At 33.5% G+C, this 14,683-nt stretch overlaps 1 protein-coding gene across 3 annotated transcripts in view; it reads left to right on the top strand.

The window, feature by feature from the left end:
• LOC101797884 (connector enhancer of kinase suppressor of ras 2) overlaps window positions 1–14,683 on the top strand; it is a 174,912-nt gene that overhangs the window by 122,675 nt on the left and 37,554 nt on the right. For all 3 annotated transcript variants that reach the window (XM_013092026.5, XM_013092027.5, XM_021266824.4), the window contains exons 12-14: window positions 1,197–1,283; window positions 3,491–3,744; window positions 13,351–13,385. In XM_013092026.5, coding sequence (XP_012947480.3) covers window positions 1,197–1,283; window positions 3,491–3,744; window positions 13,351–13,385 — 376 coding nt within the window. The remainder of the gene's footprint in view (window positions 1–1,196; window positions 1,284–3,490; window positions 3,745–13,350; window positions 13,386–14,683) is intronic.

The raw sequence follows: 14,683 nt of genomic DNA, 5'->3' as shown, positions 1-14,683 counted from the left end.
TAGGAAAACTACATATATACCCATACACTGAAAATCTCAGTACTCTAGGTATATGTCGTCCCCTCAATTTTCAGAAAATCATCTTATCTGAAAACATACTTGTCTTGTATGACTGTTTCTTCTTAAATCCTCCTGTTATTTTAGTAGCTGAAAATGTTGTTTTGGGGAGAGAGATGAATTAAAACCCGTATTAACACAGGAATAACCCACAGAAAATACTTAGTCATTCTAAGCAACCTGAAGAAACTGACAGTGAGAAAGAAACAGTTGTTGACATTTAAATTCTATAATTATCTCAGAAACAAACCAGTGGCAAGCTACTTGAGGAATCAAGTGATTTTTATTATTATTATTATTTTAAAGAAGTATTTAGTCAGCTGGCATATGAAAAAAAGGAATCTTTGGCTTTATGGTTCAAAAAGACCTTAACCTGTAATTGAGAGGTTGTGTGTCTTTGTTTTGTGATACTAATGCACACAGACAAGGACAAAGTGCTTATGCTTTATAGCCAGTTTTGCAGTGTGCCGAGTTTAATGGCCTGCTCTCACTGTTCTGCGGATACAATAGTAGGGAATGAATAATGCACAAGAATACCTCACAACTGCAGTGCCATAAAATCACATTAATTAAAACCCTAATGACTGAATCTTTATTTTGTTGTTGTTGTTGTTGTTAGCAAACTGTACTCCATCTTTTGTTTTTAAGGCAATAAATAACCTTCCTTGAAACCGTAAGATCCCCTTGTTACTCACCATGTGCTTTTCCAGATCAGATAGGTTCTACTGGGTAGATAATAGATATGTAACGTAGCTGTAGTAATAATCCTTCTAGTTTTACTAACGCATGTTAGTTGCTTTAAAAACAGATTGTTTCTTTATTCCAAAACATCTATTTAATAAGCGAGCAAGTTTGGTTTTGTTTTTGTTTTCTTCCAGAAAAGACTTAAAAACTTCTTTATATTTACAAAAAATTTCACTGAAGCCAGTTCCTTCAGGTTGGTATAATGAAGAGGAGAATCTGGCATATGTGGTGTTCAATTAATTCTGAATGCTGCAGCTTTCATAATGTATAGGTGCTAATAAAGAGGATTGCTTTGAAGGGTTATGTCATGCCTCTAATTTACATGCATTATTACTCTACAGTCTTCCATTTTTAATCTTCAAAAATTTTATTTGTCCATCTTGAATTGTTTCCAGGTGATTTAAGACCTGTTTCAATGCCTACTGACTACAGTTGGATAGGGGAGTCAAAAGAACAAAACATGTACAAGAGAGGAAGCCGAGGTGAGTTTTGTTTTGTTTTGTTTTGTTTTTCCCTCTGCTGTTCTCCAAGATTTCTTTCTTTGTTTCTTAAGAACCATGAAAATATCATCACAAGGACCAAATCAAGTTTTCTTGACTGTCACAAAAAATATAAAAGGCTCTTTTTAGTATCTGGGTTGTTTGTATTTCTGAAAATTTGAGTTTGTATCAGTAGAAGGGTTTTACTTTGATTCTAGTATGGAGACAGATAAACACCAAAGGGAAAAGAAAAAAGACTAAAAGATTTAGACATCATATGCTAATAACAACAGTTCTTGATCCTTGCAGTTCTGTAAAATAAGTGATGTTATAAGTACAAGGTATCAATCAAACTTTTTTTACACAGAATGGTATTATTTCAGTCCTAAACTTTTTGCAACTGTAAAAGTAATTTCAGAAAGGGCTTGAAATATTAACAAAGGATATTTTCTAATTAATTATCTTGATTATCTTTGAATTTAACTGTCTTCTTCTAGAAAGGTTCAAAGAATTTCATTGTAAAGCAGCTTTGATTTGAACACTTTTATTTATATTGTGGAATCCACCTTTGAGACTTCAAAATCTAAGATAACCATTTAGGTGATTAAGAGCTAATTTTTAGTTAAGGCTTCTTCTGTAAAGTTTGCTTAGATTAAAGAAGTCGCCTTCACAAATGGCATTGTTGTGGCTGACAGCTGAACATAAATCATGAACAATGCATTGAAAAAGTCCATTCAAATTTTAACACCATGTTAAAGGAAACACAAAGTATTTATACAAGTGTGCTAAAACCACCACAGCAAGTTATCTGTAGGAGCAAGTAACCTGTAGAAGATGAAAAGAATAAGATTTCTAGAAAGATTAAAAAGATGCGAGAATTAGTTTATTAAAAATAATAGTAATAGTAAATTCAAGTAAATGTTAAAATATTAGAAGTACAGTCTCCATCTGATGTTACCAGGAGATTGACACTTCATTCTGCTTTGTGGCTGAATAGCTGGGATATATTTGAGAACACTGTAGTGGAAACATAGCAAAAGGTTTGTGGAATTTGTCAAGTACAGGAGACACTTGCCTTTAAATGTAAAACTTTAATTGGAAATGGCACATAAAATTCTGTAAAGATGCATTGACTCAGGAATTAGGTACATAAAGATTAGAAGTGTGTGTGCTTATAAATTAATAAAAGAGATATGCAACATGCATATGATGTGTCCTGGAAAATATTCCCAATATTCACACTGAGTGTTTTAAAGATTGCAAACCATGTACTAAAGTACTGTCGTTTTATTAACTAAGAGTTAAGGATGGCATACATAATTCTATTATAACTCAACTCCACTTGTTATATGTGTAAATATCTCTAACTGAATGGGACATTAAACATGCTGTAAATCTCTTTGTGTGTTTAAGTACTGTTGAAGATTTTAATAATAATGGTAAGTTAGATGTTACTTCTGTCTGTGAGTACCAGCCCACATGTACATTCTAAATTTGGGTGATTAAATACCAGGTGCAATAAAGACTGGAAATTTTGTTTGCCTTTTTCAAATTTAAATGTAAATGGCTCCCCTGTAAACTGTTCCATAATCCTGAATTCACACTGTTGTTTAGCATCTGTATCACTGAGATGAGAGAATGATGTAAAATTTGAGGAAGCATGCACCAACTGGTCTGTTGGGCAGATTTAGATTTGAATTCCTAGACTCCAAGATTCTGTTAACAAATTAAAAATAATTTTGTTTTCAAGGTTCATTTGATTGTCTCATCTCTATCTGTATTGTTGGAAAAAAAAAAAAAAAAAAGAAGAAAAAAAAAAAGAAAAGAAAAAGTATTACACATTTGTGTTTCTTATTATTGTTTTGTTTTATAGTGTTGGTGGACCACCATATATTTAATAAGAATGGTTTTTCATGGCAGCCAGTACTTTCTATATATGTAAAACTGAAAAATCAGCTATGCTGTATTTCCCTTGTGTTCAAGCACACTTCGGATAATATTCAGTTGAAGCAAGCTGTATGTTTCAAATATCATACCACATAGTTATCGTAAACTTACATAAGATTAAAGTAAACTTGTAATAAAAGTAAATGAGGTTTTCTTTTTAGCTGGTAGTAAGCATTAACATTTATGATTGTAAGAATGAAACACAGATTCTCTGCTTTGTCTTACTGATGTTTCTTTTTTCTTTTTGTTCCATCCAACCACTGACTCTGAGAATTCCCTCCTGCGGTATCTGAGTGATGACAAGATATTGGTTATCCAAGAAGAACCTCTGACACAGAAAGACAGCAAAAGGGACACAGGTCATAGGTCAAGGAAAAAGGGCAAAAATGCAAGCAGTCCAAACTACCCCATTAGTTCATCTATGTTGACATCAACTGTTAACGTTAGGCTTGAACCTGGACAGCAAGATATCTTGAATTTCTCACTCCCAGAAAACAATACAGTTCCACTTTATCATGTAAGTATATAACAAAAAATATTACTACATTTTTATTTACTATGTTGTTACATGGAAAGAACATTAAAATCATTTCCTTTTAGGATTGATACAGGTACTAAGGCATATTTTGAACTTTACATTTTAATATTGTATTTTACGGTCCAAGAAATATTCTTAATGTCCCTTTAAAAATAGCTTTCACATAAGAATAGTCTACACAGATGAAAAAATGCAGGGCAAGCACCATTTGGTATGAGATACTTTAAGTCAAGTAGTGTTGTTAATTACTCTCACCGAGTTTAGTCAAATTCAACCATATTTTTTTCAAAGGTTCATAAGGCTCTCTTGCTCTGATAATAATTAATTATAGATTATTTTTAAATTTATTATATATCCAATTTAGTCACTGTGTCTTCTAAAAATGTACTTAAGCTTAATGGAGTTACTGTTTATTTATATTGCAGTACCATGGTCACAGTCCAGTAATGTGAATTTGTTCATTCTGATAATGTAGGAAATATTTTGGAGTGAAAACTGTGGAGAAAGTATAATTCAGTGAATAATCATTAACATAGAAGTAAAAAATCTGTAATAGTTGTAACTGCCATAGGAACAGGCAGTTTGTGTAACTACCATGAAAAATCACTAGGTTCTCATGACTGTCAGCTAGTACAGAATTTCTCTATATTGATTTGAACACCCTGAAATAATGAATAGCCTTCCAGAGATCGATTTTCACTGTTCATGCTTTGTATGTGTATCTTGTCCTCTGTAGAGGCCTTCTTAAGTTTTGCTCATGGTCCTACAGATTAGGAGCAGACTGTTCCATTCTCACAATGGGGAGTAGTATCTTCAAAGTGTTTGGGGCTCAAACATTAGTATCTTCATAATTCCTCCCTGCAGTCAGTAAGGAAGCTTTTCAATGTGTATTTATTTTCTAATCATGCTGAGATTCCTCTTAGAAATAAAATGTAAATGGCTCCCTTGTAAACAGTTCCATAACAGTTCCATAGAAGATGTAAAAGGAAAAAGCAGGACTTGTAGCAAGTTTCTTCATACTCTTGCATTTGGGGCTTCTACTGAGTGTTTCTCTCCCTGAGCAAAAGCTTCGGAGATGATTGTATTTGCATCAAGTGTGAGAGCTGAGTAAGGTCTGCCTAAGGGGATACATTCAGAACATAGCCTGCCATTCATCTCTGTTTCCTGCAATCTGCCAGCATTTGGTAGTCTGAAGATCAGATATTTTCCTTCTGTCTTCAGGAAAATTTAAATTTCCCTTTCCTTTGCCACCAGGACTTAGTGTTTTTGGAAAACATGGAAGGTCTTTTTCCCCAGCCTCAGAAAATGTCAAGTACTTTATCAGTCAAGTTGTGTGTAAACTCTTACACGGATTGTCAGGATCACAAAGTCAAAGAAAAGGATTTCAAATCCAGAGTGAAAACTACTAGCTACCTTGCTAGGGTGAGCGAAAAAGTCATTATGCAGGTCTGAAGAAAAAAAAATAAAATCATAACTGTGTAGATAAATCAACTGGTTTTCATGAGGTTTTGGTTGAGTATTGTTGACTCTCCTGACTTCTGAAGAAAGGAAAATGGCTCATAAATGATAAAGTGTTAATTGTGCCTTTTCGATAATGATAGTTGTTGGTTGAGTTCCCAGACGCAGGGCTGTTGTCACCAGCGTTCTACAGACTGACATACAGTGGTGTTTATTCTTCTATCAGCAGAAGTGTTCCAAACAGCATTTGAGACAGAACTTTGCAGTCCTTCAAGAGAGAGTCAAAGGAATCAAAATACCTCAAGCACACAGTCTACTGCCTTATAAATAAATATACAAGAGGAACTGAGTTGACAAATACACAGGAGTTGCTGACACTGGTTTTCTGGGTTCTTGCCAGTATAGGATCATTTGTATTAATGACATCTTTGTACTTTGAATACTGAAAGAATTCTGAAAAGCAAAGCAAAAAAAAAGTGAAAAATAGCTAGTCAGAATGAAACTTTTAAATATCAAAGAGCATTTTATGTCATTTTGACATCAAAAAGAAAAAGAAAAATTATTTATATTTTTATATAGAAATTTTGGTTTTAAGTAGATCATCTCATTTCCTTAAGACATATATTATATATATTTGTAAGCAAGCAAATGCAGCATGATAAAAGGAGAAACTGAGACATGGTGTCATTTAGCCATTGCCTTCTTTTTTAAGCAATGTATTTCTTACATAAATACATATTTAAAAGAAGAAAAAAAAAAGTTTAGATTTACCAGACATGGATATAAGAAGTTTTACAAAATTGGTAATTGCATAGCTTCAGTACTAGATTAATGCTTTGGAAGGAATGTGGGTTTGGAACCTAGAATTAAACAATTAGACTGATTTCGTAAGTTGAAGTGAGGATGCAGAGTTACTATATAAAATGGATATTTAGGTAGTGCAGTATTGGCAGTTTGCCCAGCATATAAAATGATCCACAACACCATGATGCAATAAAATATTTCATATAAGAAACACTGCCCATTCAGTATATATTTATGATTAATTTAGTTGATAGGCAATTTTGTGATGCTTGTCACTGAATCTGACACAGAGTGAATTGCAATTAAAAATTCTGTTATTATTAATAAATTGTTTCTTAGAATATAGCTGTGTATGTATACTAATCCTTCGCTTCTGTAGTGACATTTTTAGCCTAAGCCTAAGTATTGAGACATATCTAAATATCACAAAAATATATACATACATTGCTGAAATATACTATTGAAATAGACTATGGACTTAAAAGAACAAAGGTAAAATCTTTGTTTTGCATTTTTTATAATAATAAAAATAATTTTATTTTGTTTTTATTATCAAATCTCTTTCTGAATAAAATTGATTTATCAAGTAGGACCCCTACACAATAGACCAAATATACTTGAATTAATTTTCCTTCAGTATTTTAAATAATTAAAAAAAAAAAAAAATCTTGAATGGAAAACACTTTCCATCTTTAAAGTGCTGTTCAGGATTTTAAAAATCTCTAGAAAATTGTAGATTTTCTGCTGCTCAGTTTCATTTTGCACCATGTGAACCACCTTTTGTCTATATTGGAGTTCTTATTCCAGATTCAACTTGAAAATCCACAAAATGTTCAACTTCATGGTTTTAACATCTCAAATTCAGCTTCTGAAGCTCAAATTTAGTTAAGTGGTTACTACATTAAATTCTCAAATAAGGTAATTGTTGCTCATCTGGTGTTACTTGATGGTTGATCTGGATTATTATCTACAAAGTAACTGTTGGCTTTTTTGTTGTTGTTTGGTTGTTTTTGTGGTTTTTTGTTTGTTTGTTTGTTTGTTTGTTTTGTAGCATCACATATTAAGAAATTGGATTATTAAAATGTTAGATCACCTAAATTTTCTGTGAATTAAAATTCAGTATGTAAAAGAGGCTTAATTTTTAATACATATTAAGATGTATTTGTGTTGTAAACCAAAAAGTGGCTGCTGCAGGGCAGTCAGTGAGAATGTTACAGCAGTAGACCTGTTTGTTCTATTTTAAAGATAATTTGAAGCATTATATTGGTTTAGGGCTACTCATTGTTTCACAGCAATCGCTTAACTTGCTATTTATTTTCTTGCTGCTGATCATACAAGTTGGTAATACATGCCTGTCAGCACTGAGTGATGTAAATGCTATCTAACAGTTCGTGGAGCTGCAGAAGACAGCTCAACAAATGACACACAGTTTAGTGATACATGCTGAGAACTAAAATGTATTCAGGAACAATGTTTTTGTCTTTTTCTATAATGTATGCATGCTGGGATGTGCCAGATGTTCCAGATGCTTTTTTTAGATGATGATCAATCTAAGTACTACTATGATAAGTACAATAATCGAGTGAATCTGGGAGAATCATATGTATTCAGTTCCATATAACTGAAGGAGGTGTTTTTTATTGCCAGTTTTGTAGGAAAAGTGCTTATATTTTATTTCTTGCTTTCTGTTATTGCAGGAAGAAAAAAAAAAACAAAAAACAAAACAAAACAAAAAATAACGCTTAACTGTCAAGCAGAGTTCCTTCAGAGTTTTGTTTCCTTTCTGAATGACTGGATAACTTCTATCTTTTCTTTTTATTTATTTTATTCCCATCTGTAACATGGAAAACATTCTTTCCCTACCTCCTAGGTATGTTGAGCAATCACTGTGAGAGTGATTATGAGAAACCTAGTAGCTCAGAGTAGCTAAAATGAGTTTTTCTAGGTTCTGTAGCTTTGAACTGATTCTGTCTAGTCTTATTGATTGCAAGATAAGATTTTGCATTTGTACTGTACCTTAACTGGGTACATCAAAACTTGAGCTGACAAGTATCTGGCTCTGACCTTACAGCACGAATGTCCAAAAATATATTTCTTTACAGTTTTCTCCAGACATAATTCTGTAAACGACACTGTATCTATAAACACAGCTCAAAAGAGTGTATCTAGGAAGATAAGGGAAATAAATTCTGTCACGTGGGCTGAAAAGTTTTGCCTTTAAGTTCCACTGCACTAAAGAAGTGAAATTGTCAACCATCACTGAATCTGAATTTTTGGTACCCTTTATATTTTATCTGTGCTGCAATGTGAGAAGTGTGTAGAATTCTCTAAGACCAAATTTAGCTGATGTATCTGCACAATGTAAACCAGCATGTGTTTCAGAGATACTTTTCAGTTCCAGAAGTAGCTTAGAAAAATGGTTGAGGTTGCCCCTGAAATAGTACACTACATCTGCATCCAAGCTCACTATCTCCGTCTGTCTCCATAGAGCAACATGCAGTTGTGAAGCTCAGGTGCGGTATGGGCACCTCCACCATTTGGTGTAGACCTGCCTTGGGATCCAGCCATGCAGTATTTCACAAGAGATGTCCTGAAATTTTGCTTTGAACACAACTGCAGTGGTTATAACTGATATACTTGCAGTGGCCTGTGATACCTGCTTCACCAATTCTACCATAATGCAGGCTATGTGTTATTGCTTGCTTCCAAATGGTTATACTTCCTTTTTTGTTTTGAACTCTTTAAACTGATAGTTATATTATGACACTTCACAGCAAAGCAAATACAATGATATGTACAAACATACACCATGCTTTCATAAATAATTTTACTGTATTGGCACATATTTAAATTGTTATTCAATTGTTGTTTCTTCGAATGAGCTAGGACTAAGTATCAATAAAAGGTCGCAAATGAAGCATTCATTAACTTTATGCTCATATGTAAACTGCAGTTTGTAAAGCATTCTGGAGTCTTCTTAATCCAAAAAATCACAATAGAGCTAAGATTTACTGTATTATATTATTCTAGAAAATGAATTTAAAGCTTATTTTTATTAATTTTTTTGTAGCCTGAAGAACTATTTCTGATTTTGTTGATACACTCTAAAGATAACTTAAGAGCCATTTGGATTGATCTGATTCAGCATTTGTTCATAAATATTAGCAACAACTGATATTACTGCTACCAGAATTGCAATATTTATCATCCAGAAGAATGCACCAAATACAAATACACAACTCATCTCCCTTGTAATACAGATACCATCTCCTGCTGTTACTGACCACAGGATCAATGTGCAGAAAGCCAGCTGTAGTACTCTGAAGACAGTCCCCATAGTCTTCCTCGCTACACAGTCTTGGGTTTTGGCCCCCATCCTTTCCCTCTTTTACTTCTTAGCAGGCTTCCTAGGGAGAGAATGAGCAAGGGGGTTGGGAGGTTGAGAGAAAGCACTGTTGGCATTATAGCAAAGGAGGTCAGTCCTATAGGGCAGGGTCTTGGGTATCCTCTACCTTGAGAAATGGGAAAGATGTGAAAAAGGAAGAGAAAAGAATTGTCTCTTTTCTTGACCTGTATAACTTCTTGAAGCTGCACTGCACCCTTCCCACCCAAGCCACTCTCTTTCTTCACTTCCCTTACGTTTTCCAGAGAATCGTGTGCAGCAAAATCACTGCTGAATTGTGGACTTTAGGTAAATTTTTTGTTGTTGTTGTTTTCTCTCTCTTTTTTTTTTTCTTTATTACATAAGAAATTGTTAGCCACAGGGCAGTCTTCTTTTAGATGGTCTTTTAGAACACTTTTTAAATTTCATGTATGATCTGGAATATCTTCCCTTCCCCTCTCCCCCCAAATAGTTAAAAAAATGCTCTGCTATTACTTACTATTCACCGACTTAATATTGATAATGTAGAAAATAATTAAAAATTCTGAGTGGATATTTTCCTTCTATCCTTAGCTAATTTTGTCACCTGTCACAGTTTTTTCAGCTTAAAAATTGAGTATGATTTGGAATTGTACACGCATGTAGCTTGCATAAGATTATTTCCTGTGTCTATTATCTCTCCCCTAAACGAGAGTGGAAGAAAAACCTCAAAGGCAGCTTTCATTTTTAGCAGAGCATAATAATTTTGCAAGCGTTACATCTTGAATGGCTTAGGCTTCAGCTCACTGAGCTAGAGAGATAAATAAAGCCCCTGGCAGCAAGGCTACTGTTTCACTTCTGATCAAGCATAGTGTAAAGAAATGCTTAGGATAATGAATATGTGAGTTAAGGAAGCAGCTGAAGAAATAATTTTTGTCGAGCATTAAATATCTAAGTACAGGAAAACAGTATGTATAATAAAAATAAAAGAAGATCTATTTTGCATCTGAATAAATGACATATCCAGATGCAATATATTTCATTTGATCCTTGCAATTAGTGACTCTCATTATCAAACTGTTCTAGTCTCCCACTTTTAACAAGTAAACAATGACTTTTAAATATCTTTACACTCTCTCTGTGATTCAGAGGTTTTTCGTTTTCTGTGATTTTTAATGATTTACTTAGTTATCGATTATTTAGAAAATCTTCGGGTAAATAAGAGTTTCTCCTGATGGGAGAAGATCATCAGATCTGCTTGGTAGAATGTATGAGCTTTATTCTCCTTCTGAATTCCAGGAGTAGAAATGGAAATAGATCCAGTGAAATTGCTGGTGCTATATAAATGTGAAGTTACTTGAAAGAAGGCTGATAGGTGTCAGTGACCTGAATTCACTGAATTTGTGCTTTATGGTCTGTGGAAGCATAGCAAGACTTGTGCTTCATGAGCCTCCCACGTGTCTACTCGTCATGAATGTGGCATTTAGTAAGATGAAGTAAAATTTTAGTTTGAGAACTAGGATAAGGCAATTTGTTCTCTACATATCAGGAGCATAACAATGTAAGAAGCAACTGTTCATAAAACTGACATGCAAGGTTACTGAAAGAAGCCTGCTAAATCCTTCAGTTAATTAGATTAATGCACTATTAAAGTAGTGGTGTTGAAAGACAAGACTACTAGAAAAATATGTTTTATGAGCAGAAGCATATTTCACTTATTTCTTTTTCAGTCTAATATATGTGAGTTCACAACATCCAAACAAGCATTTCCAGTTGCACTAAAGGAACCTGATCAAAAGGAATTTTGGAACACTGATCTGAGATGGTCACCCATGGTACAGGTGTTCTTTGTAAATAAGTTCTGTAGTGATACTGAAAGTTTGTAATATAGGTGATGAGAAGATGGCTAGCAGAGTGTGAACAGGGGAAAGTATATTATCTTTGTCAGGGAAGGAGAGTATGGTATGCGTCCCATTTGGAGAGAAAGTGAATAAACCTTGGCTTGGAACTACTTCAATTTGGGAGCAGTGCTAGAAAAGCCAGACCTCTATCTGTTAAGAATTAGTACACTTAAACTGATGAAATTACTTTCCTAGTCACTAGAGTTAGTAACATGAGAAAGCAGAGGGACGTGAGAAGAAAATCTTTGAGCCTTTTAGTATGAATAAAGTTTACTTCGGTAACAATAACATGGGTAGTTCTGCTGTCAAAGCTTTTTTACTTGGTTGGCCACACAATATTTACTGGACTGTCCATGGTATTTTCAGGGACGATCAGTTCATTCACATTTAATAGTGTGTTAACAGCAGCAGAAATCTGACATTTATTATGCAGGATTTTCCTGAAGCTCTCCAAACAGATATTTTGCTGTAGGTGTATGCTGTTATCTCTCAGGCTCTTTCAAGAAAATTTGATGAATATTTCTGGATGGTATATTTTCATTTTTGTATGTTTTTTATGCTTTAGATTTCAAGTGTACTCTAAGAAGGGTTAAGTCATTTATAGCACTCAGTTTAAACAGGAACGCCTGTTAGAGCTCAGTTACTCTATAAGGATCTCCTATCATCACCTGGATTCAAAAAGAAATATGGGAGAACTCCCTGCTTCTAAACGTGAAGGCACCATTTCAATACTCTTCCTCAGCTGCCTTATTTGAATGGTTTTCCATATTGTTTGTAATAAATACTTAACTCGGTAAGATCAACTGCTGTAGCTGCCCCTACATCCTGTAGCAAACTTAGGTTTGGGCTGTTGTAAGGTCTATCGTAAATTTATTTGTTTATTTATTTTTATAATTACAGAGAGAACAGGAACATGAGGGGTATCGTAGGTAACTGGGATGCTAGCATGCCCTGATGATTGACACATGGACTGTCATACTTTAAGGTTTTCTGTCTGCTTCCAGTGGCAAACCACCTACTGTCCACATTAGAAATGGCATGGCAAAAGATGATAAATGATTCTTTGCATGGATACACCAGGGGGATATGTGAAGGAGGGAGATGGAAAAATTAATGCTTGCCCCCCGAACATTTTAAAACTTTATTAGAAATCCTTACGTATTGGAATATACGTTTTATGGTCTATGTAGTTAAATACGGAACAGGCAGGCTTAAAAATAGAACCAGCAGACTTCCTGTCTTTCACATGTGAAGTATACAGTTATGTTTCGTGACTGTTTACTGAGGTCATGTGTGATTAAATATCTTCACAGTATACTTAAAGTAGTGATGTTAAAACAGAAGCACTAGAATTCCAAAAATAAATCTGTTTCCTATTTGGTTATTCAGAAAGGATTTCAAGTCTACGATATTTCAAGTGTCAGTTTCTGTATTTCATGAGAAACTGCTTTTTAGCTGTGGGAAAATTCCTCCATCAGAAAATTTAGTTTTAAATAATAAAAGCAGTCTGAAGATTTTATTTTTAATGCTGAATCACTTACTCCTAAAAGGCATGTTCATCTCCAAACCTTAGATGAAAAACTTCAGTGTAGGAAATCAAGTTACATAAATCTAGGTAAGAATGCTATTGAAGAAAGTTTTGATGACAGGTTCCTCATTGTTCTTAAAATCCTCTACAGTTTTCTTCTGATATTTATATTGCAATATTCATCCTTTACATCTAACACATTCTATAGCTCCCTTTCACATTTTAACATTTTTGCAAACATTGACACGCTAACATTTTAGCTTCCTTTCTTATTTTGAAGAGCTTTGGTTACAATGCTACAGCAGCTGAGATTATTTGAAAGTGCAGATGTAAGTTGCTTTATACATGATCTTCATTGTGAAATAACATTTAGTTTGAAATTCAAATTTTCCATTTCCTTTTCCTTAGAGTTACAGAATGACTACTGTGGTTTGCTTCTGTGTCTTCACTGCAGTTGAAGTTACCACAACGTTGAGTGCACCAAGGAAGTGTACTTTTTAGTCTTGCTTAATTCTATCTGTTTTTCTCTACAGAGAGCAGGGGACACAGTCAGTGGAGATACTGAAAGGTAATTTCTTCTGTTAATTTTGTATTTAAATAGATATATAATCTATCTATAAATTACATGTATTTATTGTAGAATTTTGGCTGCAATATTTGAGGAATAAATTTTCAGGTCTTAGTGAGAAAAGCGTTAATAACATTTAGAAAATGACACAATTGTTTTGCCTGCTAACTACATCAAATATGAAGATAGATTACAAAGGTTGAATTTACTTCAAAACACATCAGATGTAAAATTATTAAAAATTACAAGGGTAAAAAAATGATCCTACTACAAAGTACCAAATGTCTCCCCCCCAGCCCCCAGCTTTTTTTTTTTTTTTAAATTTATCTATCCAGAATCAGTTTGAGGATGAAAATGCATGACTAGCCTAATTTTTGAAATAACAGGCAGAATTTTCCAATGAACATGTAATTCAGTATGTACAACATTTACTGTTTATAATTGTCTCATATTTGATATCTGATAAGAATGAGGACTTAAGTTTCTCTTACATTTGAATTTAATCAACTAATTTTTATGAATACTATAGTAATTTTGTCTTCATTTCCTTTGCTGTTACCTGATGAAGTATGTACCAAATATTTCAATTACATCCAATATATCATATTTAAAGAAAAGGTTTGAAATAACAGATACTTGGGTATCATGGAATGCCATAATTAAGGTTTATTGCAGTGTGTTCACGTGGAGAATTTTTTTTTTTATCTTTTCATCATATATGGCCTAAACTTGTTTACAAAGCTAAGCCATGCACTGAATACCAAAAATAAAATAAAAATTCTTTACAATGCTTTTATCAGTTGAAAGGATCTACAATTGGGAGTTTTATTCAAAATTATAAATTTTACTACATTACAGTCAAAACCCTTAGGTAGAGCAAATGCAGTTGTTCATCCCTAAACAAAAGTGACCTGGTGCCTGATTTTTCAGGATTGTCAGAATTTTTATGTCTGTGTATTAAACATTGTAGTTTGCATGTTTAAAACAGCATTCAACTCAACTGAGTAGTAGTGTTATCTAAGAAGACAGTGATGTAAATATTGAGTTCAAATGAGTTTATCTGGGGTAAAATTCTATTTTATCTTATAAGGGCAGTCTTCTCTCTCTATTGACACCATGTAGTAGTCCATTATCTCAACATCTAAATATAGGTTCTTATTTTTGCAACAAATTAAGTATAGTCTGACTTGGTATTTAGACCCAATTCAGAGCCAAAGAAGCATCCATCTTGTAAAATAGGAATTACTATATAAGAAGAAAAAATGTGTCTTTCTTAGTCTTTTTTTTTTTTTTTAATA

Source organism: Anas platyrhynchos, chromosome 10 (assembly GCF_047663525.1).
Source record: "Anas platyrhynchos isolate ZD024472 breed Pekin duck chromosome 10, IASCAAS_PekinDuck_T2T, whole genome shotgun sequence".
In the NCBI taxonomy this organism is placed as follows: Eukaryota; Metazoa; Chordata; class Aves; order Anseriformes; family Anatidae; genus Anas; species Anas platyrhynchos.
Note: the sequence above shows the minus strand (reverse complement) of the source record. Positions and strands in the feature narration are given on the sequence as shown.